Source organism: Dermacentor silvarum, chromosome 10, assembly GCF_013339745.2.
Source record: "Dermacentor silvarum isolate Dsil-2018 chromosome 10, BIME_Dsil_1.4, whole genome shotgun sequence".
Lineage (NCBI taxonomy): Eukaryota > Metazoa > Arthropoda > Arachnida > Ixodida > Ixodidae > Dermacentor > Dermacentor silvarum.
The window spans coordinates 14679844-14705306 of NC_051163.1; the positions used below are offsets into that span (position 1 = coordinate 14679844).

The 25463-nt window shown below is 46.6% G+C and overlaps 2 protein-coding genes across 2 annotated transcripts; both read right to left on the reverse strand.

The window, feature by feature from the left end:
* Window positions 1-573: 573 nt before the first annotated feature.
* Window positions 574-21868, reverse strand: LOC119466638 (phospholipid-transporting ATPase ABCA3-like). Its single transcript, XM_049657465.1, has 17 exons — window positions 21718-21868; window positions 20685-20857; window positions 19691-19901; window positions 18312-18474; window positions 16356-16615; window positions 14764-14957; window positions 12043-12349; window positions 9892-10045; window positions 9587-9778; window positions 8550-8807; window positions 7931-8172; window positions 6972-7130; window positions 5348-5548; window positions 3671-3852; window positions 2409-2582; window positions 2098-2320; window positions 574-822 (listed from the first exon to the last, which is right to left on the reverse strand). Exons 1-17 carry the CDS (start codon window positions 21805-21807, stop codon window positions 592-594), a joined length of 3414 nt encoding a protein of 1137 aa, XP_049513422.1. The 5' UTR covers window positions 21808-21868; the 3' UTR covers window positions 574-591.
* LOC125940854 (phospholipid-transporting ATPase ABCA3-like) lies at window positions 21818-25089 on the reverse strand. The gene is made up of 4 exons (XM_049657466.1): window positions 24968-25089; window positions 24380-24497; window positions 23331-23485; window positions 21818-21874 (listed from the first exon to the last, which is right to left on the reverse strand). Exons 1-4 carry the CDS (start codon window positions 25070-25072, stop codon window positions 21818-21820), a joined length of 435 nt encoding a protein of 144 aa, XP_049513423.1. The 5' UTR covers window positions 25073-25089.
* Window positions 25090-25463: the final 374 nt, after the last annotated feature.

Sequence of the window (25463 nt, forward strand, 5' to 3'; positions counted from 1 at the left end):
AGCCGTCATTTTTTTATTACAATACCAACATCGCACGCTGTTTCGTGCTATTTTGATGTCGATACACAATTACCTCTAGCGCAGAACAGCGGCATCTCATTTTAATTTTAAATGTGGCCTTGTTAAAACTCGTACACCGAAGGAACGTATTATTGCGTGCACGCCTAGTCTTCCGCTACCGCCGCGCACAGTCCAACCTAATTAGGTCATTGAAGGCAACATGGTGTGCCAGCACCGTTGCCACTCGTGTAATCTCGGTAGTCTAAAAAATATCTTTCGATTTCAGTTAACGTTTACTAAATTTCTTTTTCAATTCATTTCGTGCTATTCAATTCTTAGCCAATCACTCATTATGTACATGTGCCACTGATAAGAGTAACTATACCCTGCTGCTGACAACTAATACTATCATCACCACCACCATCGTCATCTCCTAAGGATGCGTTGTTCGCCCTTTGGGCGACGGTGCACTTTTCAAACTCGGATATCCACAAGCTTGTGTTGCATTCGTGTAATTTTTTCCTTTTCTGGAGTAGTAAAAAAGCAATCAAGCAGACGGAAACTGTGGCCACACCCATGAAGGCAGCGCCTTTATATTATCCCCAGTGCGGCGGGCGCTATGACCGGACGGGCGCCCGGCGCTATCGCCGCGGCCGCGGCATCGCTGGCCTCCTTCCGCGTGACGCTCAGGAAGATCTGCTCCAGCGACGTGTCCGTGATGAAGAAGTCCTGCAGCTTGAACCTCTTCTTGATGCGTGCCATGCGCTCGAACATCTCGCTCCACAGCATGCGAACCTGAGACATCCGAAATTCCAGCAGGCCCTGCAAAAAACAAACCGCGAGACTCTCGTACATAGCAATGTCGAGGAACGACGACGACCCCGTTCGTGCATTGACAAACCATATTCCGTACAAACGCTGTTCGTGCGTCGACGCACTAACTTCACCAAGAGCCAGTAGATCGTCAAACATCATGATCATGACGTTTGATGACCAGAAAGGTACTATTTCCTATGCTACAAACTGATTCGCCGATGCGACGCTGTTGCCACGTGGTAGAGTCAACTTCGAGATAATGCGCAGCAACATTTTTAATTACCTCCTCTGCACAGTGGACCGGCGTCGCTAGTTCTGACAATCAATACGATGCCGCGCTGGTCGAGAGATGAGAGAGAGAGAGAGAGGTTGCTTAGATGAAAAAAGAGCCTATTTTGCAACTTGAAAGGGTCTGGGGGCTCGCAGAGTAAGCAAGGTAACTTAAAAGAGTCTAAGGCGAGCTAGTCTGTCCGTGTTTTTAGCGCTGTTTTTTACGCCATGAGCCTATTTTGCTTAAATGTACCGGGAACGTCATCGTACGGTGTCAGAAAGCTGCCGGGCTGAAAAAACTGCCGTCTGCTTCGTTATCTGCTTGCTCGGCCACCGCTGAACTGGCTCCGACGTGCCTCGGCGCCGTGTTTACCGCTTGTGTGACGAGGGCGTACAGATTTGCTTCCAGTCATCATCGACTGTATAAGTGAATGTCTGACTGCAGTGGCACAGCGAGAACGCGACTTCGTGGAATGTTTTCTGTCTGCATGTGAGCTGTTCCTTGATATTCTCACAATGTTTAATAAAATTAAAGATGGCGATGCAACACCGATGAAACCCACCAGTGAACTTAAAGCCACTGCGTTGTATTGAATGTATACGCGTATCGTAAAATATTAATGCTTTCCATTAAGTGCTGTACATTAGATATCTGGGTTGACTTGGCTTAACTGATAATTTAGTGCAAGCTTTTTGATACTTCAACAATTGCCATTGTACGAGCTCTTCCATGATATGTTGCCGCGCTTATGCTACAATAAAACAACTCATCGGAAATATAAGAGCTTGATGACAACTTCGCAAACACTTTCCGTTTCTGCGCATTTTTTTTACAGCGTAAACACCGAATAATATCTCTGGTGCTCTATAAATTGCAATGTTCAGTAGTAAAGGATCTCTTCTCACTTGCAGTTAATGCGATGGTTAGGAATAAATATATTTTTTTTAGAAAACCGTCGCTAAAGAGGAAGCTGTGCCAGAGAAAGGGTTAACCAGTAAGGCGGCGCATACCTCATAGCTGTGCACCAGCTCGGCCTCCTTGAAGTTCTTGCGCACGTCTTCGGCCACTTGTCGCTGGTAGAAGATGTCCTGCTTGCGGTCTGGGTACGTCTTGACGCTGATGGTGTAACCCTTGCCGAACTTCTCCTTGAGGTGCGCCAGAGAGCCGAGGCACTGGAGGTGGCCGCCGCCCAAGATGGCGATGCGGTTGCATAGGAACTCCACGTCGACCAGACTGCGATGTGCGGCGTGACACAACGTTATCGATTTTCCGCAGCGCACGCGACAATGGACGAGCAACAAGAGCAGCGAATGTGCCTTACCTGTGCGAACTGAGCACGATGGAGAGCTTGCTGACCTTCTGCAGTGCGCAGATGAAGTTTATGATTCGCTTTCGAGACGTTGTGGCGATGGCGGCGTAGGGCTCGTCGAGCAGCACCAGGCGGGGCATGCCCAGCATCGATAGGCACAGCGATAGCTTGCGTTTGTTGCCGGCGCTGGAACGCCGTGCAGAGAGCGAGGTATTTTACTTGTGATAGCAATTTGAACTTTGTAAATGTAAATCAGTTCTGCGGTAGCCCGCAACGTGGAGGACAGTACAGTCAACAGCAAAAGTTTCTGGGATGCGGTTTCCACTGCAAATGTGAATTACTGCACTGTTAAGGCATGGCACTTCTAATTTAATGAATCGACTGTGTAGGTGGCGAAAGCTACTACATGCTGGAATATTTAATTTGAGGCTGTGGGACCACGCCTCGCGAGAATTCAGCTTCTTGGCAAATCCTGCGCCCCGTAAACTTTTGCGGTTGACGGTACACGAAAGGGAAAAACTGTCCTGGTTAGCTCAGATAGGTAGAGCGACCGCCCCGGCAAGGCGTTGGTCCCAAGTTCGAATCCCGGACCAGGACGAATGTTTCTTCAACTGAGAGGCTTTCTTTCTGAGAAACCCGTATGGGGGCTTCCTGTGTTGCTTCATTCCACAATTCGGGTGGATGACAATTTTAACGCGACAGCGTTAAGGGCCCCGTGTCACAGAAAATCCGGTGTCGGTGTCGGCGTGAGCGCCGGTGTCGTTGGCGGAAATAATCATGCCGAACATCATCCCGAACCACCCTGACCGGGCAGGCCCTTCGCGTGGCGCAAGGCGTTGGTCAACAAGCATTGAATTTCTCAAAGTAAAATCTATCGAAAAGTTGTAAAGTACAACTTAACCAAAACCTACAGACGTGATAGCGTCGAAATGTAATTTGAATATACGAGAAAAAAGCCTGATAAGCAGCCAGGGATCTTTGAATGCTATCGCGTTCCACTCTTAAGACGAAGCTTAAGCGTCCTCCAATTTTTTCCCCTTTTATTAATTTACACTTTGTGGTTACACCGATCCGTAAAGTTTTTTTTTTCCTTGTTGCGTTACAAAGTTCACAGGTTCTCTACAGACAATTGATAGACTTCGCAGAAAAAGAATCGTCTATAGAGTTCTCTAAATGATTCTTTAATGGTGCATTTTTCCCGTTTCTCAAATGAACGGGTGCATGTTCACTTTGCCAGCTTTAGCCCCTTTGCGCCTCGCATTACAAGAATGTACCTGTAGGTAGAGACGAGCTGCCCTCCAATTTCGTCGAGGTGGAAGATGTCCAGAAGCGCGTTCACGTACTCGGCAGTCATGGAAACGCCACTGAGACGACCAAAAAGCATGAGCGTCTCTATGCCCGTGAACATATCGAGCAGACCGTCCCGCTGCGGGCAGTAGCCGATGAAGTGCTGGAACTGCGTTCGCGTCGATGCAGAGCAGTGAAATGGTCAATCTGCTGGTCACTCTTTCATGTAAATGGCCTAAATTACAGCAGTTTTTTCAGACCAACGACTGTATTACAATGGCCAAATAAGATTTGGAAAAGAAAAAGAATGCACAAACTCCACTGGAGTTGTCTAAGTATGCGTAAGCATACCCCCAAATTTTAGCTGGCCCACCCCCAAACTTACCGTTGCCAAATTTACCAGATTTCAGTTGACCCACCCCGAAATTTCAAGTTGGCCCACCCCCAAACTTTAGTTGACCTACCCCAAATTTTAAGTTGACCACCTCCAAACTTCAGTTGGCCCACCATCAAATTTAAGTTGGACCACGTCCAAATTGCAGTTGGCCTACTGCCAAATTTTAAGTTGACCCACCCCCAAAAATTCAAGTTGGCTCACCCACAAATGTAAGTTGGCCCTCCCCTACTATAAGCTTCCCCATGCATTTTCTATCTAGCCCTATGTATCCCTATGGATTTTCGCTGTGATCCATTTTACTTTATTTTGTTTAAATGGTTCCTTATTGCTTATAAAGCTACCAGTCATCTACATTTACACTCTTATAACGATTACATTCCTTGTCTTTGCAAATTACGCATTTTTGGGCACATACAAGGCGTGACAGGGCTGGGGTACTCGCCAAAGAATGCTTACGCTTTAAAAACGGAAGAAGCGAGTGCATAAACCGATGCAGTATGCGAAGCGAGTGCTAAACAGCTATGTTTATGCTTTACAAAATGTGACAATCAGGATCAAGCGGTGAACATTGAAAGTGATGTGCGATTGCTATAAAAATTGTAAATTATGCGAGAACTTTCGGGTGGTTCCGAGCTGAACTTCACACACTAAGATAGACGGCCTCTTACATAATTCTGCTGGTGCTCACGATAAAAATACAGTTCACGCTACCCTCGCGATATTCTTGGAGGAGATGGACAACACGGCATGCACCCCAAAGCTGGGGATGGCAGAGTGCGCGACAAGCTTGCGTCAGCACCTATATATATATATATATATATATATATATATATATATATATATATATATCGCATGCAGGGTCTTCACCGTTAAATTAACGGTAATATTATTAAACGCGCTATGACAGCTACACAGCATCTGCTTGCACAGGTGGTTTATGCACTTTGGCAGACACCATTTTCGCGAGAAATTCGAGTCATCAAACGCATTATTAACGGAAATGTCTCATTTTTTGCTATCACGATTATGGTACACATTTATATTTGAAACTTATAATTGTGTTTGAAGACAACTTCAATTATCCTATAGTGCTTCTGTTCCGAGATATTCGTCATTATATTTGACACTCAATGTATGTGTGGTTCGTCTTTTAATCTTTCCTCATCTACCTCCACTGTTTGGCCGTGGGACAGTTCATGTGTCCACTGTAGCAGGCGAGGTCATCCTCCGTATCTCGTTTCTAAACAATAAAACAAGAACAACTCACCTGCCGTCTATCGCGTACAAGCGAGAAGTTCGAGGCGACAGCGTCCCCTTGGTGCGGCAGTACCTCGCCCGTCAGTACGCGGAACGTGGTCGTCTTGCCTGCACCGTTGACGCCCAAAAGGCCAAAGCACTCGGCGGAGTGGACACTGAAACTCAGGCCCCTGCGCGCGCAGATAACACTTACTCCAGCAGCTGAACAAACCTGAATACAGGTTTGTTCAACCCTTTAATGACAGCACATGTAAATACCAGAAGAAAAGGGTTAATTTTCTATATAAATGTGCAAAACACATCGAGAATAAGCATAATCAAGGTAAAGAAAAAACTATTTCGCGGAATATTTTTCAGCAATTAGGGGGAAACCTCAGGCAGAAAACTGGTAGTGGGCTTCACCCCAAGCCACCTAAGGCTTCGTTTTCAATTTGTGTAGTCAGCTCTCGTCACATGTGAACTATAGGGGTACATTTCAATTGCTTTACATCAAATGTATGACACCACTGCAGCTGGATATCTTGCTCTGTCTCATCTGACCTTGCTTTCAAAAGGCAAACTTCATCCTCGTCTGGTGTTTCTGCTCTAAACCAACAAATGACGCTTGGTGCCTGTCATTCAGTGTTGGCCAGATACATTTAGCCAGAAACGTCGTACTCATTACCGAAACTCGGCAAGAATTTTTTTTTCTGGTATGTTGCCTGTAGGCAACAGTCGTCAATAAAGGGTTAAGATCGCCCTTGCTTTCTATATATTTGTTTGCGATTCATACTTTGTACATATCCTGCAGAAATTACGACTGACGACACTCAGACTGTAAACCTGCGATTAAACACAGTCTACGCATGGAGCTTGCATGAGACTGTCTAGCACCAGCACGTTAGCATGACGTCACTGATTTCAAAGTATTTTGTTGTACAGTCGACTCTCATTGATTCAGCCCTTGCGGGGCCGCAAGATTTGGTCGAAATAACCAAAAGGCTGAATTAAGCAATGGTGCAAAAATAAAGGCAATGGAATCTTTTTTGGTTGCTTGAAGTAGTATCAATATGTCGTTTTGCTTCATGCTCTTAAAGTGCGACTGAACCAACTTGCGTTGAAAAGCGTCGACATGTTTAAACGCTTTCTCAGTGTGACACGACACGAAACAAGCGGGAACGGATGACTTCGTAGACGGAAAACGTATTGTCTACGGAAATATAAAAATAAAACAGCTTCACGCCTGCAGGCTACTGGTCCCCATGGGAGACCAGTAGCTACGCCTGCTGTATTTCTTGTGTTTTCAATCTTTTAGTAACCCTTGCGTGAATGAGGGTGCGCCGGTAAGGGTCGAGTCAACCGAAGCCGCAGTTAGCGTTCTAACTGAAGCAGATTTCTTTTATTCCAATGTTTTGCTCCTCGACGGGACATTCCGGTGTGTTCGAATTAAACGAAAAGTCGAATTAATTGAGGTCGAGGTCTAAATTAAGGGAGTCGACTGTATTCGAGCTGTTATGACACAGTGTAAAGTTATCGAAACTTGCTAGGGTCTTGGTTTCTTCCAGAATACACTCTGTACCTAATAAAAAAAAGACTATGCCAATTCAAAAGCTGCGACAGTTAATGACGTCGCGACGGAACCACGAAGTACTTACCTGCAGTACTGCGTGGTTGTCGACGTAGCCGTAGGCTTTGTAGAGTCGGTGAGCGTACATGAACGGCTTAGTAGTGGAAGACGCCAAGTGACCAGCGGCGAGTTCGTCGACAAGTTTGTTCTCTTGCCGAACGTCCGTGTCCTCTAGCTTCGAGAGGTGCTGCACGTAAGCATTGCCACAGATATTCGCGTCGTTGTACCTGACGCACACCCAAAAAATGCGGGCCATAAGGCACGAGCGACGCCTAGCATCCTCTCTCGGCGGGCACAACTACGTTTTTTTTTTTTTTCGACATATTGCATTTTTCAACTGCTTTGCGCTGTGTGGGCAACCACTGAGAGAAGGGCGCCAAGCCTCTTGAGCATCTCTTGCCCCGCATTTCTGAGCATGCACGTTTAACTTATCCACCATGAAATGCGGGATGCTGTGCAAATGACGTGCTGAACACGCGGTAATTGACGCCAGTGCACGCCAACGTTGTATATTTACCGAGCTTAATTACCCCGCGTTCGTTCGTTTATTTTTTTATGTGTGTGCATCTTAATTCGCAAGACTAATTTTGCGGGTGATGAATAGAAAAAGTTGAATTTCTTGTTCTCATGTTCGCTATCATGATTACGGACCCAATAGAAATTCTTATTCTCTCTTTCATGCAAGAAAATAAACTAATGATGATATTGATAGATAGATAGATAGATAGATAGATAGATAGATAGATAGATAGATAGATAGATAGATAGATAGATAGATAGATAGATAGATAGATAGATAGATAGATAGATAGATAGATAGATAGATAGATAGATAGATAGATAGATAGATAGATAGATAGATAGATAGATAGATAGATAGATAGATAGATAGATAGATAGATAGATAGATAGATAGATAGATAGATAGATAGATAGATAGATAGATAGATAGATAGATATGCCAAGCATTGAGGTATCTGTCTATACCTTTGCTGGGGCGAGGCCCTGTGCTACGTGTGGTGTGGCCGGCTTCGGGACTACCAAGCCATGTGGGTGTTCGGGCATGCTCATCCAGCGGTCTACCGAGAGCCGCCAGGATTCGATGCAAAGCAGCAGCACGAACACCACCACGCCTTCGATGGACAGCGTGAGCACCTCGTAGAAGGCCGAGTAGGCGTTCGCGTCCAGCGGCTGGATGGCGTACTCGGAAGGGTCCGGCTCGTGCCGGTCTGCGCAACACGGGCTCGTGTTCGTGATCGATCGCTTTCGCGCACACAACGACGACATGTTCACTAGACCCTTTCCCGCAGGAATTATTTTTTGTGTGTGTGCTGGTATTTTATTTCTATCATTCTATTGCATATTTGATACCAATATGTTGCACATGTAGGTCCGTTTAGTTGCCTCCACAAATGTGAACTCTGTGCATGCTTTAAGGTAGCACCTCAGTTGCAGGAACAACTGGTCGACTGTTTCACGTAAACTCTAATTGAAACCCCCACCCAGCCACTTCAGAAGTTCATCTAATATGAAGATTACTTTAACACCGAGACCGACACCGCCACTCGTGGTCCCTGCTGCAAATTTAATCGGGATGTATACCCACGCTGGCAGCACTGCAGAAGCGACCTCTGGCGATGGACGTCGGCGGCGTAGCAGTAGCTCTCGAGCTCGGCACCGCCGGTGCGGCACAGCGCGTTCTCACTGGCCAGTTCCAGGATCTTGGTCATGCCTCTGGAGTACGAGTAGGAGGGCAGCAGCCGCAGCACGTACAGCGCCGCCCGGATGACCGCAACGAGGCCGGAGCTCTTCCCGTCTTCGGCGTAAATCTCCACGAACACCGCGCCTAGGCAGCCCGCCGACGCTGAGGAAGACGTTCGTGATAAATGAAAATCAAATCAGTTTATCCGGACATGAACATGTCTACAAAGAACATGCCCACGGGGCGTGTTCTATGTCAACGTGACACAGATCGTGACAACTGACAGCAAGGTGACAACTGCACGCAAGCGCGCGAGTGGGCTACACGCAGGTAAACGCGCAGATTGGGAACAAGGTGCCATGTAGGAGCTGAAACGTATGTTGTTCTTTCTTTTAAACTTCCAGGCCCGTATTCACGAAAGGCTATTACGCTAGAATTGTTCCTAAGAGAAATGTTCAGCCAATCTTAATGCTGGGGACAATTGTTAGCGGAAGCGGCCGCCCAATGGCAAAGTTTACCTACGAACTAATTGCTTCGGGATTTCGGCGCCTAGTGTTTTCATGGCGCCGGTGCCTGTGATTGTACACAACGGAGAATACGGAAGCACACCGGCTAGCCCCTTCAGACTTTACACAGCATGCGTACCGCGTTACGCAAGACGTTGAAGCAATGTTCATATGGAGGGCTGTCGACCATTTTAATGTAGCCCGAAAGTACAAAAAGGCAACCTGAATGAGCTCGTACCAACATATATGGGCTGAAATTCAGAGAGGAGATGTTGGCATAGGACCCGTTGAAGGTATTCTTATATTAAGAAAAGGCGCAGGATTCTCCTATCAATGCCTCTAATTTTTTTTTTACTCATCGATGCTAACGGCTTTTTCCCGGCACTTCCGTCGAAAATCTACAAAACAGAAGAAATTAAAAATGTTTTTGCTCACAGATAATAAAAGTTGAAATAGCGAGCGTGGAGAATCCGACGTTGGGATTGTCGAACAGGAATGAGCATGTGTAGACCATCGGAAGCGCCGCGTAGCCGTGGAGAAGGTTGAGCATGAAAACGAGTTCTGCAAAACAAAGATTGGGCCAAAGGGCGAGTTCGCGGTTGTGAAACAACGACAGAAACGGTGATACTGAGAAGAAAAGAAAAAGTCAACGAAAGAAGCAAAGAAAAGAAAGGAAAAGAAGCGAAAAGAAAAGAAAACTTAGACAAACGAAAAAGAAAGGAAGAAAAAACGCTGCTCACGGATGTCGCTAATCCTGAGCGATGTATGTGAGATGAAGAACAGCGGTGGCAGCACCATCATTGCAGTTCCCATGTAGAACATGAAGTCGAAGACAAAGTTCGTCATCCAGTACAGCAGAGGAGTCATGCCCGTGATCATGTGCAGGTGCTTAACCTGCATGAATGCGCGCCGGCACCACGCCTGGCGTGTCGAACTGAGAGCCGCATTGCAAATCTGCTGCTCGCGGCACCCTTACATTCCATTTTGGTTAGCATTTGTATATGTTTCTTCGCAGTAGAACACTGCATGCATTCTTCATATTTTGGGGCGCTATGTTACGTAGAAAACACAAATAATTGGTTCATACATTTTCGATTAGATTACACTGTCTTCAAAGCCACTGCTACGTTCGTGTTTATATATATATACATATATACATAATGTACTCAACCAACCAAACAACCAAATAAAAACGATGGAACAAACAAACTAGCGAACTAAATAAATAAGTTGCAGCTGTCATTGGTGGTTGTGCATTAGCGCACAACATCATGGTCGATGAACACCAGCATAAGAGAACGTTGTCCTCTGATGGACGTAATTTTTCCTTCCTGGAGAAAAATACTTCGCGTACTCGTTTTCTTTCCTTGCATCAGAACATTCCTTAACATATCTCAGCCTATTTGCCGTATCAGTGTAAAGTGAGTCCACTCGCCAAGTATGACCAATCGCAGGCATTAACTGAACAAAGGGCCCTCGTATAATTTGCTTATCTCACTATGTGTCTTCTTACTTGTAATGCGCATCGTCTCATACTTCGTTAAAGCTTCTAGTACAGTTTGCACTGTAGAAAGTGAATCTAAGGAATTGCCCATTAACGAAGATGGAAGTGTTTTCTTTGATTGCTCATGCTTACTCAAAAATGCGTAAAGCTTCATTCTCGAAACAGCAGTTGGCAATAGGGCAATATATTCGCTATAATCTAAGAATCCAAGATTCACTCGCTTACGCGTCCCTGCCCGGTGAACACATAGTAATAGTGTACGTGTGACGTGGGGTGAAGGGTTATGCCCAATTAATGTTCAAGCTTATACGCTTCAACATTTATTTTTGACCAATATGGCGTCGATTCTCTACTGCAGGTCGTTTATTTACAAACTTACGCTGCTATGAGTGACTTAACATTAACCAGACGCTTCTTCTGGCGTATAACTGGTCATTTGGCGCTGCGAGTCGCAGCAATATCACCATATTTAATTTTCGACAAGATTATTTTAACAGTCAAAGCGACGTGCCTCGCGTCGTCTCGGACTGCGCGACAATCCGCGGGTCTCTTGCATAAGCTGCAACTACGTCACCGCTCGCGTGATGGCGCTACCAACGCGACAAGTGACACTTTGGTATTAATGGAAAATTGTGACCTAAACTTATTTCTTGCCCAGACACATGTGACAACGGCGTGATAACGTATGTGCGACTCTTCCTTCTCTATGCTGTAAATCTGGTTTCTCATTTGTAAAGGTAATAGGAAGGCAGAGCACGCTTTACAGGAGACGCAAGGAGGGGTCGGACACGCACTTTGTGCAGAGCCACACAATGATCATGATATCACTGTGTCTTCTAACTTGTAATGCACATCGGCTTATACTATGTTAAATCTTCTGATGCAGTTTGCAATGTAGAAAGTGAATCTAAGGAATTGCCCATCAACGAAGATGGAAGTTTTTTCTTTGATGGCTCATGCATGGTCAAAAATGTGTAAAGCTTCATTCTCGAAACGATAGTTGGCCATACGGCAATATATTCGCTATAATCTAAGAATTGAAGATACACTCGCTCACGGGTCCCGGTATGGTGAATTCAATTAATTTCAAGTAATTAAAATGAGTTAACTTTAATTTAGAGAAGTATTATTAGGGGAAACCATTCTGGACAAATTCAAGGATGTCCCTCTAAGCTTTAAAGCTAGGGTTGGGTTCTTGAGGGCTGAATGCTACACACAAAAGGCATGCAACGCAGATATTTCGCTGCCACTGCTTGCACACCGGAGAGACGATAGAACGCATAAGGTGTTCGCCTTATGTGTTCACCTTATGTGTTAGGGAATTGCACCTAATAAGGTCCAATTCCGGAACATGACTCGATTCGGCATGTCTTTCCAGGAGGCGTACCTGCAGCTCCCTCTCCGTGATGGGGAAAAATACGAAGTTGCTGCACATGAGGCTGGAGACGAGGGGAAAGAAGATGGAGCGCAGGAACTTTGGCAGCATGCTGCGGTAGGCGTTATGGCTGCGGACGTCCTCCTCGAGGCTCGCTTGGGTTGCCGCCCCGTGCTCTACCTCGATGCCCCTCGACGTGACGTCAAAGTCGAACTCGGCCGTCTCCACGTTGGTCACGTTACGAAGCCGAGCCGTGTTGTACAGCCTCAGCACGAGGGGCGCCATGTGCTGGATCTGGCCGTTGTACCAAAGCACGTTTCTGCGAGGATTCAGTTTGCTTTGAAATTTATGATACCCTCTGGGGGGGGGGGGGGGGGGGAGAGAAGGGGAGGCGTCGCACGTAATTAAGTAAAGAATTTTTAAGAGAATACAATATAGTGTAATGAAAGGAAACATTGTGAAGAAATCATCTAACAAACGAAGGAGCAAGCGAACGTCTTCTTTGCCGCGTCCGATCATCGACCGACCCCGAAAACAGCCGCTGGAGCCAAAGAAACCTTTCAATTTTTCTTATTTAGTGGACTTGCAGCAAGACATGTGCAAAACTACTTAGCAAGAGACGTAAAATAAATACACGCGAACTTGTTTGATGCAGGTACTGCAGCAATCAATTCGCTTAGGAATGAAAAAAGAAAACGGGGATGCTTGAGCTTCACCTTTAAGAGTGGAACGCGATAGCATTCAAAGTTCCCTCCCTGTTTCTCACGCTTCCCGGCAAATACAGCCTACGTAACCTTAATGTATACCGGGAAACGCTGGCGGCGAACGCTATGCACGAAGGCGAGCTTTCTGGTAGAAACGCGGCCTCTTGCGTGGGCCGATTCCGGAGGTAGTGCACAGCCACGCCAAACAAATAAAATCATTTTCAGGTTTCTGTTATTGTTTCGCACTTTTAATATTTAAGTCTGAGAGGATTTAACATAAAAGGCATGCGCTGTCGGTGTTTTGTTTCACGACATTCCGAGGAATAACTTTGTCAGGAATGTAAGACAAGGTGCCAGCAACTTTAGTGATAGAATGGTGTGCCAATATGACCCGAATATACCGCATGTCATATAACAAGGCTTGACATATACATATACCTAAATATATACGGAAATTTTCGCTCACGGACAAAGACGCCGACGCGGGCGCAGGATTTTCTGCGACACGGGACTCTTAACGCTACCGCGTTAAGAATAAACGTGCAAGACACATCAGCTGTAGTGCAGTCACATTGTTTACAATGTGGATATGTGCGTTCATACGTTCGGTTTCGTTATTAGATAAATTAACTACAACTCGGCTTGAACCAAAATTACTCCGTATTTTGTGACTGTCCCAAAACGCTGCTAGAGATGTTTCTGGGGAACACGAATCACCACGAATATTTCTTTAGAGTTGTCCACGCTGTTACGCATACCTAACGCGCAAATTAAAGCGTTCTGACGAAGAAATTGCTCGCGTATGTAGAGCCCTTGCCTCCCATTAGACTGCAGTGCACGGTCGGTGCCTCTTTTCGTAGCATGACTACAACGATTATTTTATAACATCGAGCAAGGAACCAACTTTTGTGGTGAAAACGTTAGTAATCATAGATTAGAAGTCTAAATATACTCGCATCAAAGTTGCTAATTGCTGCTGTCAGTGCTTTACCACTGTTACGAGCGCAGAAAACACATTTAAACAACAGTGCACGCAGATAAGCGCAAAAACTAGGAATGTTATAAAGTGTTTAGAAAATTTTCTTAATTTTTGCGCATCCTACGGACATACGTGCAAGTCGTGGGCTAAAAGAATTCCTAACAGATACCGCTGCAAGAGCTTTCAAGGCAACGGAAAGCATTCGTCGTAAATTTACTGTTCAAGAAATATCAAGCTTCATACTCCGAACCCGTAGCCTGAGTCCCTTCGATGCGGTATCTAGTGCTCCAACAGAGTGCACATCATCGGGACATAGACAAATTGTAACCTCTGAGGGGGCCTAACGTCTCGCAAAGCTTCAGGTTCGAGCCCAGGGAGATTGTCACGTGACGTAAGCACGAATCTTATGGCAAGATTAGCGAAAAAGTTCAATAAAAAGGTGTCGCCAGAAAAAAGTTGACACACTGGCGCAACACGGCCAGTTGGGAAAGGAATTGTGTTTTGTTGCAAAGCTTGACATTTCGCTATGAATTATAAACAAGCTACACTTTCCTGTAGACAAGCGCATACAGTAGAGGCAAAAACCGAAGATGACCACTGTGACACTTCGCCACTGATCGTCGCTCCGAACAGCAATATTTACAAAATAACTTTCGAAAACGTCAGCGCGTCCATTACCTTTGCCTACTTAGAAGTTGCACACCAATAGACCTTGTCAAAAAAAAAAAAAAATGGACGCACGGAATGCACGGTAGCATACCCGCATCTTCGTGACGTCACATATTAGAGTTTGCCGACAGTTGTGGCAGTGGAAGGCAGACGGTTACACGACTTGATTTTACAGCATAAAAATAGCGAGCAAAAATGGGCACGGACAGATGAGGCGAGACACTGTCCGTGTCTCCTTATCGCGCTAACTATTGCTCTATTGTTATGTGCCAACCAACTCAAATTGTTCTCATCAACTTGAATTTACAGTTAATTGCGCGAGCCAAACATTCGGCACCACATCAATGTCCTCACAAACCAAGGTAAAAATGTGCGACTCACCCGGCTTTCTTGGTCATCTGCACGCCGAAGTGGGTGTCGAAGACGTACGTGTACAGGGACTCCCTGGAAGCATCAAGTAGCATACGGGTGACGTCGACGCTTGCGTCGATCGGGGTCACATGGAAGCTGGGTCCGAACATTGGCTCCAGCCAGCGTTGGCGGAAATTGTCTTCTGTGTCCGCCTGAACAAAACCCTGTGCAGGCAGGCCAGCAAGAGCCTCAGTACCATCAAATTATCGTTCTAGTACAATGCACACTCAAAAGGAACATTAAAGTGAAACACAATATAGGTTTGTGTTTCTTCAGTACACCACAAGGTATTTTTGGCCTATTGGAACCTGTTAGCCTATTATTGCTTGTGAGGCATGAATGCTCGTATTCATGAGCCTCAGAAACTTTTGCATCGTCTATGAAACTTCTCCTTTTTCTTCGGCCTACTATCCGTTGCTGTAATTTTGCGGGAAGAGGCACCTTGTCAAGCTATTCAGTGTACACTGCTCTTTTCTTTCGTCAGAGAGGAAAATAAAGAATTGAATTAAAAGCGGTTCGACACTTTTTGGTGGTTCCTACGACGACAGGCTGCTTGACCTCATTTACACCAGGTACTGACCCGAAAATTGAAGTTGGCAATTCGCGTCCTCTGTTTATTGAGTCTCCACATTTGTTTGTTGGACAATACATTATGGCTTTACACTGTGTCTACGAAAACATGTAAAACATTCGGTAACAGCAGATACGTGACTGAAATTGTATCCGAACAAAAAACAGATGTGCACAAAAAAAGGAGACGAAATTATAAACAGTGGCCGAACAAGCGTCATTTGCACCAGGTACTGACTCGAAATTGAAGTTGAAAACTCGCGTCCTCCTGCGTATTCGAAGCAATGTTCCTTCTCCGCTCAAAAGCAGAGGGAGTTCCGAAAGACATTCACTCCAGTCCAATTCAGCGCCGCTCTACACGTCAGTCGGGCGCGACTTTAAGAAGATTAGCATTAGTCTAAACTTAGCGACACTGTGCGGCCGGCGGGAGAAAGATGTGAGGTATTGGAAATATTGTCCACTTCAACGGGCGCTACCCTTTATGGCTGGTCTGAGTTAACTTCAGTATACTACGCCACCTCCGTTTATTGAGTCTGCGCATTTGTATGTTGGAGCATAAATTATGGCTTTACGCGGTGTGTACGGTTAACATGTAGAACATTCAGTACCAGCAGGTATGTGACTGAAATTATGTCCAAACGAAAACTTATGTTCACAGAAAGGAGACTCAATTATAAACAGTGGCCGAACAAGCTAATACTAAGCCTGGAGCCAAGGTTTCTACAAGCGGACTTCGTAATTATGTGTGTGTAATCGAGTGTGGTTATTAACGATTCATGACATTCCATTTTGACATACTCTGCAGGTCATATCAAGGCCTGTATAAATGACGGGGCAAATACGGAATGCAGTGAAGCTTTTTTTTTTATTTGTTACCAAAGGTCATCGTGAAGAGGAAGTGTAATTATATTGACCAGCTAACGCCACCGAAACGCCGGCAGGACGTTCAAACTCGGCAGGCCATTTAAGGACGCTTCATGTGTCTCGCTCACCTGTGGTTGGGTGACCACTCGAAGAAAAGTGTAGGGGAGCGTGTTCCCCACGTGTTCCAACGCGCCGCCGCTGTTCTTCATGCCGAGGTACTCGAGAAAAACTAGCAGCATCAGCAGCAGCGGTGGCATTATCCAGCTGAACAGTGGCGCCGCCTTCTGGCGCCACACGTGCGTGGCGCGCTTGGTCATCATGGCCACCACGCGAGCCGTGAACGACGGCTCTCTGGTTGCCGTGCTTGCCATCGTCTTCACCAAGCTCACTGCGGCGTGCCGAAATTAGCACGTTGAGCGCTGGTTGTCTATAGTCCGCGGCAATCTAAGAATCCCGTGGCAAATATGTCAACATCATCATCGCCATCATCATCGCTATCGTACGTCATCCTATTTTTTATGTCCACTGAGAATGAAGGCATCCCCGAGCGATCTCTACTTAAAAAAATAATTATGGGGTTTTACATGCCAAAACCTCGACCTGATTATGAGGCACGCCGTAGTGGGGGACTCCGGAAATTTGGACCACCCTGGGGTTCTTTAACGTACTCCTAAATCTAAGTACGCGGGGCGATCTCCATTTACCGCTCAATTCTGCCGTGTGGCGCCGAATAGATGTCGGCAAGTTTCCCAATTTTATCATGCCACAAAAATACTCTGCCATCCTTGTTCCTGGCCAGACATCCGGCCTGACAGGTGGACTATTTCTCTCTGGGGAACACCTTCCACGAAAAAGCGTGCTATGTGTCTTCTATCGTCGATCGGCACCCTCGGAGGCATTTTGAAACCAGAATGATTGGGGATCAGGTTATACGGGTTTTTCTAGATATCACTAGCCAATCAAATTGAACAACTTCGATGGCAAAGCAAAAATTGCACGTGCGCGTCACCATTATCAGGACTTGTACCCGTCGTGATAATGGTCACACGCAAGTGCTAATAATATCTTTGAGTCGTTTCTTTTACGCTGTGAGTTCTCCACGCTTTGAGTTGAAGCGTGCGGCCCGAGTTCCTCTGACGATAGAAGCTTTTCATTGCAACGGGCAATTTTGGGAAACGAAGCGTCTATCGAAAGCAAGAAGGAAATGATAAATAAGATTATCAAACGAAAGCAAAAAACAAAAAAAGAACAGACGGTGCTCCACTTCTCTCGTAAAAGACGCGAGATAAAACCAGCGGGCACTGCGAACAGTGCCGTTGGGTTAGTTAACTGATCACGCCCCGAGAATGACGGCCGCACGGCTCGAGCCGCGCGAGTAGTGAAAAGCGGCTGCCCGCGCTCGAGCGCAGCATAAGCTGCTCATGCGAAATCGGCGATCGGTGAGCGAATATTGGACGCGCATGCGCTCAGTAGTCGTCTGACGTAGCCTCGACTGAAGTTACTGTATATGCTACCAAGCAACTCTAGCCTCGACACGCGCACTGCACCGCCTAGTGTCCAAAAGGCGGCTTTCGAACGGCGCTCCTGCGTCTCGAAATATTTTGTCCGTGACTGTATACGTCATTTTTTGTTGCAATGGAAACAAATTAATTGTTGCCGCCGACGCAATTACACAAGCAGCAACGTAGAACGTAGTCATCTCAATTTTCATTCTTCGAGCCCTTGTTGAACTCGGCATCAAAAGATGACATACCAGCACAGCACCTTGTGACGCTTTGTCCAACCACAATGCACTAAACACCTTCTTGTGCTGCATTCATATTTAAGGGGGAAAATAAATGTAAATTACATGCACCCCTGTATGTATGTAAACGATTACGTCTTCGTTCTTCTGCTTTTTACGACATTTACCATCAGCAACCAAGTAGAATACGCAATAATGTCGCTACAATAATGGCGTTATGTCCTCCCTGTCGAAACTGTGCACCACAAGATGACGCCACCAACGCGGCTGCCACTGTCTGCGACTCCGGCAACCTGACAGAGTACGTTTACGGACGAGCTGAAACCATACAATGACTCACTTCTTGCGTCGATTACTGAGCCCTCGTCGCTGAAGATGTCCGGTTGCCGGTGGTGATGGTGAAGGTGGTGCTCTTCACCCACACGAATGAGCACATCCTCGAGTGACGTCATTGCCAAGCCCACGGATTCGATGCCCAGCTCCTCACTTTGCTGTTCTATGTCCTGCGGGAGGCAGCGCTCGTTGACAACGTATATTTTAAAGTGATCACAAATTACTGTTTGCGAACACGACAGAACTTTCTGCGGGAAGCTTCACGCCTTATCGCCATTTCATAGCTTTCTTTCGTCAACGTCGTGACAGAATCGCCCTTGTAGCCTCGACAAGACGTCAAATCCACGGCAAACTGCTGACAAATAGCTCTTTCTGTCAACAAGATATCCGGACGGGCTCCAAAAATCTTCCATGTCTGCCACCATTCTTTAGCAAAATGCCGCATTTTTGGGACAACGTTTGCGATCCCACTGTATCGTAGCGACGTCTTTTATTTCAGCAATTTCGCTACCAGCAGCGCAACATTTGCTTTGACCCCTAATTCCACGACACTGTGATAAGAAACTTCGAGTGCCTTTCAATCTTTCACTCAAGGGTTACTCCTCACTGTAACAATTGTGTTGTGAATAACGGGAATACTGTCCCAGAAGGCTCACAGACCTTTCTTATATTTTTTTATGAGGGCGACCATTTTGGGTTTTAGTTCGGGGCGCACTGAAGAACAGCTGGTCCCTTTTGGGCGCCGCGAGATCGTAATTTCCGTAGCATTGCTTTATCATTCACGCCTGCACTTAGGAGACGAAAGTGCATCTTTAATAGAGCGCGTCTACTTCCGAACTACTGCACGAAGGCACAGCTCATTGGATTTTTTGGAGCTTCTTTCTCGCATCTTTAGCAGACGACCGCTCATCATCATCATGTCATTTGCTCCTCCCGAGCTGTTTGCGCGCGTTAGTATACAGCGGTGGCTTGCCGATCCATTAAACCGTTAAATGTGTGTGCTGTGCCGTTCCACCACGCGGTGTACTTCAGCTGTCATGGCAACGTAGTAGCCGGCGGACTTAGAGATCCACCGCATACATATCACGCACCAATGGCAGTCCTCTACTTATTCCAATGGTGACAGGCTGTCATTCGGATCCTCACTAACCATAAAGTTAGTATAACTAATCACGGTAGCTGCATTTTCGGAAACATTTTCATTCATTCATGCTCAAAAACGTGGTGCGACCTATCTACGGCACCAATGGTTTGGCGAATGGACAATGTGGCGCGGCGCATTTGCGAAATAAGAAAATGGCGCGGCGAAGGCAGAATTCTTCCGCGCCCGAAAAGGAACGAAACCAATGAAATCAATTTTCAGTCGACTGAAAGTTGTGGTCGCACCTTGAACATCGTGACAATCTTCCGCGAGGCCGCGATGTGACCAACAATGAACACCGCCTCGTTGTCAGAGTTGCTTCGCAGCTTGGCTTTGGGCGCGTACTTTGCCAGCAGTTTCTCGATGCCCGGAATGTTGCACTTCGGCAGCTTGTTGATCCGCATGTGATAGCCGGTGCTGAACCGCTGCTTCAAGAAAGTCGGAGAACCGCTGCACCTGCGTGAGATTGACAGGTTGATTGAATCGGTCGAATCAATGAACGGACGAACGGAATGGTCGAGCTACTGACTGAAAGCCTCTGTTCAGGCTGCAGATTCATTTCTAACGATCGCTCACAACTTCACCGTGTTAATGCGAGTCAGTATAAGGATCGATCTCCGGTATTAGTTCGCGAGTTCGGCCAGGTAGCCTCAAATTTACGCATTATGCCACAGACGCCTTCGTGGCAACCCTTGCCTTGCGAACTCCACGGCTAGAGTTTCTAAATTGCAATATGGGCCATAAGGTAATTAGTTAAAACCTAATTAGCTGACTTTTGTTAATTAGTCAGCCTCTAGAGTCAGTAAAAGAGTTCGTTTATCTATATCAATTACTCACAGGGGACCCTGATCATGAGAAGGGAATTTACAGAAGAATAAAATTGGGTTGGAGCGCATACGGCAGGCATTGCCAAATCCTGACTGGGAGCTTACCACTGTCGTTGAAAAGAAAAGTGTACAATCATTGCATTCTACCGGTGCTAGCATATGGGGCAGAAACTTAGAGGTTATCATGTATGTGTGTGTGTGTGTGTGTGTGTACGTGTGAACGCTGCGTGCATGCAGGGATACTATATAGAGTACTCATACTTGATGGTGGACGTGTTCCGTTCTGGTGTTTTGAAATTAACATTTCGAGAAAGCTTCAGGCGCACATCAACCTTTCACAAGCATATGTCTCGTACAACGGTTGACTCGAGAAAATGCACCTGCTGTACAACTACCGCTGTTATCGTCCAACCTGATGCGGCCGTTGGCCATGATGACGATTCGGTCGCCGAGGATGTCAGCCTCGTCCAGGTGCTGCGTGGTGAGGAAGATTGTGCAACTGCGGCGTATCTTGAGCAGCAGCTCCCACATTTCTCGCCGACTGTCGGGGTCCATGTTGGCCGTCGGCTCGTCCATGATGATCACCTGCGACATCCCAGGAACCGCAACCACATCTAGTCCTGAGAAATGCGGACTTTGTCGGAGAAATACGCCATTGAGTACCTAGGTATGTGCCACAGGGAATGCACCGCTCTACAACGACTGAAAAAGATTCCTTAAATTCCTCCAATGCTGGGCGGAATCGAACCCACGTCACAAGGGTTCCTCGAGGACACTGACCGGACGCATTAGCAGGCTGCGCCACAAATGCACTAGGTATGCGCGGTTTTCAATGAACGCCTTTCAACGCCAACGTTTTAGCGAGCTGCGCCATGAATGTCCTGGTATGTACCGCTCTTCAATGAACCTCTTGCCAACTTTGGTCACTCGTTGTGTGTCAATGAGTGCGCTGCAAGCCACGGTACAATTATCAGCGTTCGCAGCCACCGGCGCGCCATGCGTCTCGTCTCGAGGCCACGCGCGGACTTCTTGGCAGTGCTGCTAGATGGCCCAGCGTAGTGCATCCAGAAAGAAGCGCGAGAGAGGAGTCCGGTTGCTGTATTACGGGTTTCTCAGCATTAGCACGCACCGGTGCCGCCTCAAAAACACGTGTAGCTTACAGCCATCGAGGATACGCTGTCGTCACTCTAGGTATAGTTTACTGTCACTAACGCGTGGGGAACACGTAAAAGTTTCACCGCATGGAAGCGGTGGCGGTTTATCCGTACACGCTATGTACGCTAGTGCGATCCTGCATGCATAGGCTACGACAGACGCTGACTACACCAACGACGGAGAGATCATAGCAGTCATCGCTGTAAAAAAAAAAATATGCGTTGCCCAAAATAACAAGGTGCAATATTTCGAAGCATGCAGTGTGCGAAGGACAAGTGAAGCCACCTCACCTTCGGTTTACCGAGGATGGCCATCGCCGTGCAGAGGCGCCGCTGAAGGCCCAAGGACAGGTCCACGGCCAGCACCGAGCGGTACTCCATGAGGCTGACGTCAGTGGAGCAGGGTGACCACCTCGTAGCGAACGCTTTTCAGTGGTATCCCCTTCAACTAGGGTTAGATAATGAGACGCACCTGTTAAACGACCCTGCCTTTCCTCTCTGAAACTGTCTCAATATATGAACGAATGGGCGCATTTTGCACAACGCCTTGTCGCGATCGTTTTGACTCAGCATCAGCAAAGTTTTGATAAGAACGTATAAGAATGCACTTTGGTTCAGCGGGCGTGAAGCCACCAAGGAGGTTGTAAAGAAAGCCTTGGAAGCCACCCACATGAAGCGTATTTCCAGAGCATTTCCCACGTGGCCTCGCCCGGCGTTCATTTCACAGCTACAGATAACCACGTCACTGTCATTACGGAAGTACGCAACCTCGAGTTCCCGCTTTAGTGAATACCTACACGAAACACGTTTCTCCCGGTCATCGCAAAGTGTCCAGCGATTGCACAATGCAAAGTTGAAGCGCAGACACTGAACTGTCACAAAAAAAAAAAAAAAAAAAAAAACGCGACGTGCATGGTTGTCGCTTTCAGTAGTGGTGTACGGTCACAAGCACCGCCGTAAATCGCCTGGCCATTCTATCCTGCATTTCAGTCATTCTCATTCCTAATATAACGTGATCTTTGTGGAGTCTCGATGCGCGCTACACCACCACCATTCGTTCTTTCGTTTGAGTGGCTGAGCGGCAGAAGTGAAAACTTAGCGAAGTATAGCTAGGTCACTCATTATACTGGTCTAGTAGCACGAGCTACGCACGCCTTGCAGTGAACCAGTGCGTATCGAATAATACGAGACTGATTCGCCGATTCCTCGAGAGTCTATACTAACGTATATTTTCAAGGAAATAAGGGCTAGTATGAAGCGCCCTTGGAGATTCTTCCCAAACTTCTCTCCTTCGCTTAACCCGTATTTTGCCAACGAGCCGTCCTTTTATGTAAGTGGCTAATTAAATTAATAATTGAATGATTGGATGATTCAGTGAATGATTGGTTGGCGAGTTTGACATCTAAGAGCTGTTGTGGTTGTCAGCGCCTAGGGCCGACTAGGTTTCTTTTCCGTACGCCCGAAATTTGACACACCAACATTTTGCATTCTGACACTCAGGGAAGTGACTGTCTTGTCCGAAAATTGAACCTACCAGCCTACGCTCAGCAGCTGCTCAGCAGCATAAGGTTAAGCAGTCACTGCGGTGGGTATGAAACTGGTGTAGAGGATGGAAGCAAAGAAAGGGTAAACTTGGTAGAGGAGTCACAAAGCTTAATTAAATTATGGGGTTCTACGTGGCACAATCCCCATCTGATTATGAGGCACGCCTTAGTGGGGGACTGCGGAATAATTTTAACCACCCGGGGTTCTTTAACGTGCACCTAAATCTAAGTACACGGGTGTTTTCTGCATTTTGACCCAATCTAAATGCGGCCGCCGTAGCCGGGAGTCGTCGCAAACCTCAGTACAATACTACGGGAAAATAAGTGAGCACTACGAAGGCATATCGAAAACCAGCGTACAATTGCGAAGAAGACTAGATGCTCCTCGACCGTGAGGTCCTCGATGAGGATGTTGTGTTGGGCACAGTAGCCGATGCTCTCGCGCGCGTCCCTAGTGCAGTTCTTGATGTCGTAGTTGCCGATAAGAATGAGGCCGGACGTACAGTCCAGAAAACCTGCGACAAATGGAGCAGAAACGGTATCACCCGGGGACGAATTGACGAAACTTTTAAATTCGTAAGTGCTGTTTGGCATTGGCCAACCACCTTCTCTAATGATATGTCTAGCATCAGTATTGATACGAATTTGCTCTTACAAAACAATTCTAGCGTAAAAATTTTTTTGTGAATTCGGGCCCTGGTTCTTTGTAGAGCGCGATTAGATTTCCGCACTTTATCTCTCATTGTTCCTCCTTCGAGGCTCTTGGCTGTCCCATATTTCGTTATTTAGATCTCGAAATTTTATTACCACTTGCCATTCGTGTGATGTTCTGCAGCACCACATTTTATGGTTGTGTACAATCATAGCAGCGGCAGTATAAAAACGGCAGTTAATTTGTTCGAGTTTGAGAGCCGTTTCTCTTTGCTGTGTCCTAGCATGCGGAAGCGTATTAAAGTGGCAAGGTTGGTATTGCGAGGACATGCATCTCGACCTCTTAAATGGGGCATGTGTTTTCTGTTGCCATGTACTCCTGGAACATAAAGCGAAAGAGCGCAGACGATGGGACAAGGTCCAGCTGCTTGCGCTGCTTTCCTTCGTGTGTCTTAGTGCACGGCGCATGCAAATCAGCACTTGTTATTGTGTGATTTTCAACGAGAACGTGCATCGAGTCAAAGTGTGCTGTCGTCAAAGGGCCTGCATCGCGGGCACACTCTATACCCAACTCTGCAGTGGTCCCGAACTGCTTCATGATCATTGTCAAGAACTTCAATAGTACTCGAATCAGTCACGTGCTTTGAGCAGCGATCTCAATTATCACGCACCGGCGTCAATACAATGACCATATTAAGCAAGTATAAGGTAAACAAAAACGAGATAACGTTTTAAACACACATGCGGCGTTGTATCACCTGTGATCATGTTGAGTAAAGTTGTCTTGCCCGCGCCATTATGGCCAAGGAGCACGGTGATCTGGGTATCGTATATGCGCATGTTCACGTCATGCACGGCCACCACGCCATCGTAGTCCTGCAACCGCAGTGCCGAGAGGTGTACTTACTACTAGAGAGTGTGACACTTGAGGATCTTTATACGTCGCCACGTCATTGAAAGTGCTTCGTTAAAAGTGCTGTCATTAAAAGAACTTGTGTTCCCATATCGCCAGTGTTGTCTTAGTTGCAATAGCGAAATTCGAGACAAACTCCAAAAGAAACTTGTCGCGCCTGTCTATACGTGTCCCAATTTCTGCAAACAAACTCCGTTGACTGCTTCGAGATCTAACTTCGAGGCCGATAACTCAATTGCGACATTTTAACATGGAGCAGTGAGCACTCCGCGATCACATACCACGCGATCACATACCACGCGATCACACGCAGCCAAGATCGCCGAGAAGAAATAACTAGACGTGGAGGCAGGCACGGCAGTGCCTAATGGCAAAAACGGTTCGCGGAGTTTTTATTCCTCAGGAATGGGGGAGTCACGTTAAAAATGTTTACCTTGCTCGCGCCGACAAGTTCGATGGCGGGCAGAAGATGTCCGGGCTCAGGTTCGAAGTTCTGGACTTCTAGGACCACCTTCAATTGTGGCTGGATGAACGTCATAGACGGCACCCAGTAGTTAACCTGAAGCCAAAAGTGACGGGTTGAAGACGTCACGACCGGGTTCCTGTGAAGACTAGGTGCGCGTTTAGATTCTTATAAACATGTACTAGATTAGTGCGTGAGTTTTTTTTTTTTTATGGCACCTTTTCTTTTTTTATTGAGACTTTTCAAGTGCACCATGGAGGGAGAAAATAGTCGCCCACCTGAACTAGCATGAAGCTAGAAAGAAAATTCATTCGGGTATCTCAAATCCTTGCAGTTGAAAATCTTGTCCTGGTCCGGGAATCGAATCCGAGACCAGCACCTTACAGGGTGGATACTTGACTATCTGAGCTATCCAGGAAGCTATAAGTATATGAAAATTCATCAGGAGAATTATCACCGAACCTAT

What these genes read in the sequence shown, in the direction of transcription:
- LOC119466638 (XM_049657465.1), bottom strand. Translation starts at nt 21,807, where the DNA reads ATGGAGTACCGCTCGGTGCTGGCCGTGGACCTGTCCTTGGGCCTTCAG. An exon ending in GCTTCTGCAGTGCTGCCAGC is followed by an intron (nt 8,173 to 8,549) that starts GTGGGTATACAT and finishes CGTGTTGCGCAG; the next exon opens with ACCGGCACGAGCCGGACCCT. An exon ending in ACAACCACGCAGTACTGCAG is followed by an intron (nt 5,549 to 6,971) that starts GTAAGTACTTCG and finishes ACCTGTATTCAG; the next exon opens with GTTTGTTCAGCTGCTGGAGT.
- LOC125940854 (XM_049657466.1), bottom strand. Translation starts at nt 25,072, where the DNA reads ATGACGTTCATCCAGCCACAATTGAAGGTGGTCCTAGAAGTCCAGAAC. An exon ending in AACTTGTCGGCGCGAGCAAG is followed by an intron (nt 24,498 to 24,967) that starts GTAAACATTTTT and finishes CTGCGGTTGCAG; the next exon opens with GACTACGATGGCGTGGTGGC. An exon ending in TTTACTCAACATGATCACAG is followed by an intron (nt 23,486 to 24,379) that starts GTGATACAACGC and finishes CATTTGTCGCAG; the next exon opens with GTTTTCTGGACTGTACGTCC.